The following is a 7,777-nucleotide window of genomic DNA, read 5'->3' as shown; positions in this document are numbered from 1 at the left end:
TTGAATTAAACGTTAAAACCCTAATTGTAGCCCGAAGTCTTCTTCCCCTTGGGACATCTGAACGCTGCTGCGAGAAGCGACCTTCAGATCTCGTGGAGCACGTCACGGCGCGCAGCAAAAGGCCGCTATCATGGAATCCCAATCGTCTCCGTTTGCAACACTTTTTAGAATCTTCGTTTACCGACCTTCTCACGCCTCTTTTTCGCTCTTTCGTGTCTCTTTCAATGCCGGTCATTGGTTTTATTCATTGTCTTCGGGTGTGATGCATGGCGCTCGATCGCCGTGGCCCCGCTTCCACCAAGACTTTCTTTCTTAAAGGTAACAAACAAACTGGTACGTTCCCGGTCGCATTATTATTGCTTATTAGCGTTTGCGTCGCAGATGCGAGTTATGATGCTTCTTACGTTAGGTTGGTTTTGGAAGTTTGACTTGTAGGTGGGTTTCTGTTTGTGTGACATAACCCGGTTTTTTTTTTTTTTTGTTTATTGGATTGGCTAGAGCTAGTGGAAGACGTTGGAAATATTTTCACAACTGTGTATGTCTTCTCTGATTGTAAAATTGAAAGTTATGTAGTAGTGAACATGCCATTTTCTTAGATGTTTAACAGGAGTTTATGCTTTAGGAGCCTTTTTGATTTGCAAATGTCCTTACAAGTGTTGTATGATTATGAGTTTTTGGGTTTCTAGGAGGCTAGGATGATCTAATATAATGTTTCCCTTTCTAGTATATAAATGCCTCCTTCCTTTGATAATTGACTAAAATCTGTCTGGTTTTTTATTCAGCATCTATTGTTGGATGACTATGGTTTTGGTCTCTCATGGCTTCTACTGTAGTCACTTGGGCACTTCAAGACACAGTTGGATGTCACATGATTTGAGTTTCTCTTGTTCCATTTCCAATTTTCATCCATTAAAGAGATATGCTCCATCATCTAAGTTTCTACATATGACCAACGTTTTTATGGCGCAGCAAGAGGCTGGTAAGCCTGTCACGAATGGACGGGTGAGCAAAATGGTGTCAACGAAGGAATTAATGAAATCTGAATCTACTATCATTCAGAAAATTGAATCAGTTAATGGAATAGCCAGTCCCAGCACAGTTGTGAATGGCTTTAAAAGAGTTGAGAATGGTGTTGGATTGGTTAAAAGGGTTGAAATGTTAAATAATGTCAATACACTGCAAAAGGTAGTTCCTGATGATTTCTCCTTTGTAGACGGACCAAAAGTCTTGCTTTCAGATGAAGGATTCAGCTGGGCCAATGAAAACTATAATGCTTGGCATAGGAGTGTTGATATTTGGTCATTTATTCTTTCTTTACAAATTCGGGCTCTGTTTGATAATGCAAAATGGTCATATTTTGGTGGATTTACAGAAGATAAACAGGTGAAGTTACATGCCTTTTCATATTTATTTATTTATTTATTTTCACTTGAATCAAGTGGTTTTTTGATATATTTTTTTGAAGTTTTTTTGGTAGATGCATTTTCCAGATTTTGATGAGACAAACTTTGAATAATTTCATTGAAGCAATAGATCTACCCATTTGTCATTTACATTTATTTTTATTCATTTAATTCTATGTACATAGGGTTTATAGTTCTGATTCTGCTTCAATTAATTAAATTATTTGTAATAAATAATTGGAAGGATGGGTTTGGTGATATTTCTGTCATTTTTATCATTGCCAGCCTAACTTAGCGATTATTTAGTTTAACGGAAATCCCTATTCAAGCATGTGGGGAAATAAATATGGAAAGCCTATGTTTTGAGCAAGCTAGGTTAAGGAAGAGAGAGTGGGATATAGATCTAAATTTTAGGTATAAATGTTAAATTTAGGTGTCTCTTAGCCTTATAAAGGGAAAGATTACGATAAGGATGAGATAAAACAAAGGGAAATTTTTTAGGGTTGCCTATCACGATGTTAAGGATGAGGTGGCTGGCGCCCTTGGACTCTTTTTTGATTTTTTACTGCTTTTCACCCTTCAACAAGGTTGCATCCTATAATGTCGCTGACCTAATAATGTGTATGTCTTTTGATTGAGGCTTGAATTTAACTTTTAAGTGTCGTTGGCTTGTAGTGGACATTGGAGTTTTGAGCCCATGGAACCTAAATAACTTGAATCGGTTGTCTACACATTTTTCCCCGGGTTTTCTTTGTTTGAAGAACCAGTTTTTCATGGAATTGACTCTATTGGCTTTCTTGGTTGATCATCCCTCATTTGCTTTAAAATTCTACCGGCTAAATTTGTGTCTATGCCACAATGAAGTTTTTATAATGCTTTTTTTATGAAAAAGCTTACAATAAATCATTTCATCAATAAATGTAATGAAGAAGGTTACAAGCGGAGATTACTTGTTTTGAAAAATACATTAAACATTGATTGCAGAAGAGGGGAAAATAATCTATATACAGATGATAAAAAATCTGTTAGGTTTATTCGATAAGCTTTGGTTTAACTTCTTATTTTTTTATTGGTTTCTTTTTTTTTGTTGTTGTAAGAATAGATTCAGAAGTAAGCTATGAGATGTCAACCTTCTCAGTATCTCTTTTTTTTTATAAATACTATCAATTTCCTCTCATTTCAAATTGTCTATAAATGTTGAAAGCAAAAAAAAGTTATCTTATGTTATTTTGATGGAAACATGAAGGAAGTTATCTTATAAGAAGTGAACATGGAAGCAATTCAATTTGCCATTATGTTGATGTTGAAAATTTAGCCCAAATAATATGAATAAAAGTGAAATTGATGAAGACATAAGAAACTATTTCATAACGAAGATCACAAATGTAGCACAGATTAGAGGTAACCAAATTTAAGTTGAACAATAAATATTTGCTCGATTTTTTTGGGGAAATATTTACCCAAGCATACGTTGGAGCAAATTGATGTAGGCTTTGTGTTATGGACTAATAAAGATTTCTAGAAGCCATTCATCTGTTCAATTTCTAAATGACTTCCCAAGAAATGTTCAAAATAGAGATTTAATGAATAATTCAAGTATTTCATCCAAAATCTCCTAAGTCCTTAGCCTTGAAAGATTTCCCTTTAAGAATTTTGTAAGTAGAAGAGTTATTAGAATTTATAGTCCTTTGGTAAGCCGGGAGATGTTACAATATCTCAAATTCAGCACACCGAGACTCTCTAAATTCCTTTGTTTGCAAATTTTGCTTCAACTTAAAAGTTGAATCCCACTATCATCAATAATACTCTTTTAGAAAATTTTTTTACCAATGAGTCGATTTATCTAATAACTCGGGAAGGAATTTAAAAGTAAGAGAAATAGTATAGTGGAGTAGAAGTTGATGAGAGACACTATTCCTCTAGAAAGTATTCTCCCCTTCCAACTTGAAACTTTGTTTTGGATCATTTCAATATTTGGATTCTAAAGGTTTCTAGAGGGCTTTGGAACCAAATAGAGTACCAAGATACTTGAGGGGTAACTATTTCGCAGCACAACCCAAAATATTGGCAATATGGTTAGCTTGATCTGAGTTTCTCCAACAATAGGAAAGGGAATACTTTGAGAATTTAGTCTTAAAATCATAAGCTTTACCCAAGAAATGATGAATATTTTTGAATTATTTAAGTTGCATATTAGTTGCTGTATAATTGAGAAACTTATAATCAATAAGTTGAACACCATTAATGGACATAAAGATATTGTTAATGCGTCACTCATTGGCAGTCTAAAACCATTCAATTTTTTTTTTATTTTTTAATACAGTCAATATGGTGTTGGGAAGCAATTACTCTTTACTAAATTTTTTAATTCAATGTCTAGACTTATCTTCTTCAAGGAATTATTTGTTGGTTCCAATTTTTTGTATCTTCATGCTTTATTGGTTGTCATTTATGCCATCTGGATTTGATTTAGTTACTAAATGACCAATTGATGATTTTACAGTTGACCTAGGATTGATCATTAATTTGGCTTTTCTTTCTAGATTTGGTTTGCCATGTTTCTTGTCTGTTTTTAATTAGTAGGGCTTTGATCAACATTTTTCTTTATGCAGACAAAAAGGCGCCAAAAAACAGCTTCATGGTGCAGAGAGAGAGTTTTGCAACTAGGACCAACTTTTATCAAGCTAGGCCAGTTATCCTCAACAAGGTCTGATTTGTTCCCTAAAGAGTTTGTTGATGAGCTTGCCAAGTTGCAGGTATTTTATTCTATATCCTTTCTAACAGTGTCCATGTTCGACTTGCATTAAATTGTTATTCAATGAAAGATTTTGAATTAACTTGCTTAAAAGTTGCGCAGATTTATAATTTTGATTTGGATTGAAGTATGGGTAGACTTAACAAAGATTTAAGATGTCCATCATGCTTATTTACTCTAACTGGTTAATAATTTTGGATAAATTTTAATGTTTTCTTTTCTTTCTGTAATTCCCTCTGTGCACTTCCATCATTACATGACAAGTTTTATGATCTATTACCTCTAAAGAATATCTTGCAATTTCCTATTTTGGTTTTTGCTTTTATTATCCAGGATAGGGTGCCGGCATTCTCACCTGAAAAAGCGAGAGCGTTCATAGAAAATGAGTTGGGTTTGCCAGTTAATGCATTATTCAAGAAATTTGAAGATCAACCTATAGCTGCAGCCAGTCTTGGCCAGGTGTGGTTCATGCAATATATAATCTCAGTGTATTTATCTGCATCTTTATCAAATTCTTGATGAAAATATAGAATTTTGTATTTACTGTGCATCTATTAACGGGGACAAGTTCAACAAATGGAAAACGCCTTTCATTCTAATCATTTATTTCCATCTATAAAATAAAATTGTTATGCACTTCTTCTAATTAGAAAGCAATGTCTTGGATATGGGTTTACATTGTGAAACTTATACTTGACCAGGTTTTATGCTCTTAGATTTGCTGACTAGGGATAAGGTATGGATAGTCAACAACCCCTAGGAAAGTGTTTTTTGAGTGACTTGTAAGTTAGCTTTCTCTCTTCCTTGACTTCGGGATTAAATGCGAATTAGTGAAAATAGTTTGTGATTTTGTGTGATTTTGCATTACTTATAAATTGCTCTCTTTTCTTAACTCAAGATTTAATGTCAATACAGATAGCTCTAACGATTGAAAATGGTTGAGATGGGAGACATGGTTGATTTCTTGAACTTTGGAATTTTGCATGTTTTGTTATTCCTCTAGGCAGCCAGCTTTTATTGATGAAACCGATATGTATCATTTGTTTTTGTAAGGTTATGTTATTTTTATGGGCCCATAGATTCCTTTTGATTCTATGTTAGCTTGTATGTGTGACTTCAAAGCATCTATGGCTTTATGGTTATATTTGAAATCATTTATGTTTTTTTTAATTATTGCTCGGGAGCCTGGATGAACCATGCAAAAACGGATGTCTACTATGAAATTTTTTATTCTGGTATATGTCCTAAAGATCTTTCATAACAATTTAGATTCTACCTTCTTTTGAATAAGTTTTCAAATCTTACAAAAGAGGCATCAAACCATAAATATTTATTAAACATGAAATGGCCATTTGCATAAACTCAGATGTGTACCCATAGACCAAAAAAAATACATCTAGCACATAACCAAACTTTATGCTAGCAGATCCTTCATGAAAACTTCTTTACAGCGGTGCTCCCTGTGTTTTTGTCTATAGCACATTTCTTTTGAGTAGAGTTAAAGCTGCTTCTCACTCAATTTCCTGGCTTATAACAACAATGGCATACATTAGTTAAATAAGCCCTCTAAGCTACGCCAGCTTCTATATTGATTATAATTCTACACTGTCACCGGTTCTATCGGTATTGTACTTGTCGTCTAAATGCCTAATTAGAAGATCTTGGTTAGAGTAGTATGGTCGCCCTCAAATTATTCACATTTTTATTTTCAAGTAAACCCTAAGGTGTATGAGTTGTTTGAAATCATAATCATTGCAATAGCGTAACCAATGGAATCATAATCATAGAAATGGCATAATTAATGAAATCATTGGCATGAACTATAGATTTGATCATATTTATTGATGTTAGTTTGAGATTTCAGAACAATGCTACATGGCATATGTGATTAATAGCTATATAGAGAATATTAAAATATTTGGGAGAGAACATAACATATTATACACAAAACATTCTATGTAAAAAGCTTGTATATATAATTTACATATGCAATAAATTTTTGAAGATGGGAATGTTGTTCTGAAACAGAATTGCAATTATCCATCTTATAACAATTTGGATCTTGTACTAAATCCTAATATCCCTTCAGGGCTTTCTTCAATTCCTCCTCTATCAATCCTTATAAACCTGATATCAGGTCGTAGACAATGCTTTCAACATAAAACTAAATTTACGTTGTTACTCTCTAGATCTTATTTACACCTTATTGATTACTTAGCTTATTTAATCACGATATACATAAAAATAAAATAAATTAAATTAAATAAATTATTAAATAAAATAAAACTATATATATATATATATATATATATATCACGATGTCGGCTGCCATCGAGAGCTCTGCTAGGGTTTCTAAAGGCAATTTCCGTCGCATTTGATTCTGTCACTCGAAGGAGATGGCTCGCACATCACTTTTGTTTTGTCGGCTCTTGCTCATCATCCTTTGCTTCGTCCCGATGTTACTGCGTCTCTTCGACGCCTACAACTCGCGTCTATTGCGTCTCGCTCGATTTCGACGCCTACAGCTTCGCATGTCTGCGTCGTTCTTCTGTTTCGACGCTGACGTTCGCCTCTCCCTGCCCGACAACTTCGGTTCATATCTGCGTGTCGTTATTTTTCGGGACTTCGCAGCAAGAGACGCCGACAACTATTATATCGGGATCTTCCAGCAGGTGGATCTCCCTTCTTTTATGGCGTTCCATTCTTATTTAGTTGAATCTGACAAAATCTCCTTTGCCCACGTGGTGGGTAATCCTCAAGTATAGTCGATAGTTGTTTTCCCTTTAAGATATAAGGATTGTCGTGATGGTATACGTGATTGCTCTTTTGTTAAGAAGGAAAGTAGGAAAGGTGGGAAAACAACTCTTTTTTTCTCTGACTTAGAAATTTCAACCCTTACTGAGAAATTCAAGTTTGTTCTTATTGAAAAATTTAAATGGGGGCACCCACCTATGGAATTATCAGAAAGAGTGTTGATGATCTCAAACTAGTAAATAATTTGAAAGTGGGACTCATGGATGAGAGACATATGTTGATTCAACTAACCGTGACTGAAGACTACACTTGTATTTTTTCTAAGAAATATCTTAATATTGCAGACAAGTCAATGAAATTACTCAAGTGGTCTTCTGATTTCGACCCAAATCATTAAACTCCCACTGCACCGATACAGTTTAGTCTACCTGGTCTCAAGCTGCACTTTTTTCATCATCAGGTTCTCTACTCTATTGGGGTCATTCTTGGAGACCCTATTAGGCTAGATCTACCCACTTTCAATCTAACCAGACCTTTTGTGGTCATAATACTTGTGGAAAGGGATATTATTTTACCTGATGTTACTGAAGTCTGGCTGGGCACAACTCATAATGGATATTGGCAACAAATCGTCATGGAACACAGACCTCCAGATTGTACCCACTGTAAGATGCTTGCGTATATCCTTGATAAATGTCACTAGCTCCACCCTAATTTGAAATCCAAAGTTCAAGTGAATAAGAAAGGGTCTAACCCCACTGCTCTGGACAATTTAGTTCCACCTGGGGAGGTTACTGTCAGACAGGAGGTAATTGTTGCCCCTGTGGACCCCCCCCCCCCCCCGACCCCCTGCGCGTTCTCCTGC

At 34.8% G+C, this 7,777-nt stretch overlaps 1 protein-coding gene across 1 annotated transcript in view; it reads left to right on the top strand.

The window, feature by feature from the left end:
* Window positions 1–479: 479 nt before the first annotated feature.
* The window catches only part of LOC110024395 (uncharacterized protein sll1770-like), a 78,289-nt gene continuing 70,991 nt past the window's right edge, over window positions 480–7,777 (top strand). The window contains exons 1-4 of the mRNA XM_020724327.1: window positions 480–535; window positions 783–1,383; window positions 4,016–4,159; window positions 4,492–4,617. Coding sequence (XP_020579986.1) covers window positions 796–1,383; window positions 4,016–4,159; window positions 4,492–4,617 — 858 coding nt within the window. The 5' untranslated portion in view covers window positions 480–535; window positions 783–795. The remainder of the gene's footprint in view (window positions 536–782; window positions 1,384–4,015; window positions 4,160–4,491; window positions 4,618–7,777) is intronic.

Source organism: Phalaenopsis equestris, unplaced genomic scaffold (assembly GCF_001263595.1).
Source record: "Phalaenopsis equestris unplaced genomic scaffold, ASM126359v1 Scaffold000255, whole genome shotgun sequence".
In the NCBI taxonomy this organism is placed as follows: domain Eukaryota; kingdom Viridiplantae; phylum Streptophyta; class Magnoliopsida; order Asparagales; family Orchidaceae; genus Phalaenopsis; species Phalaenopsis equestris.
This window is presented reverse-complemented; position numbering and strand designations above follow the sequence as displayed.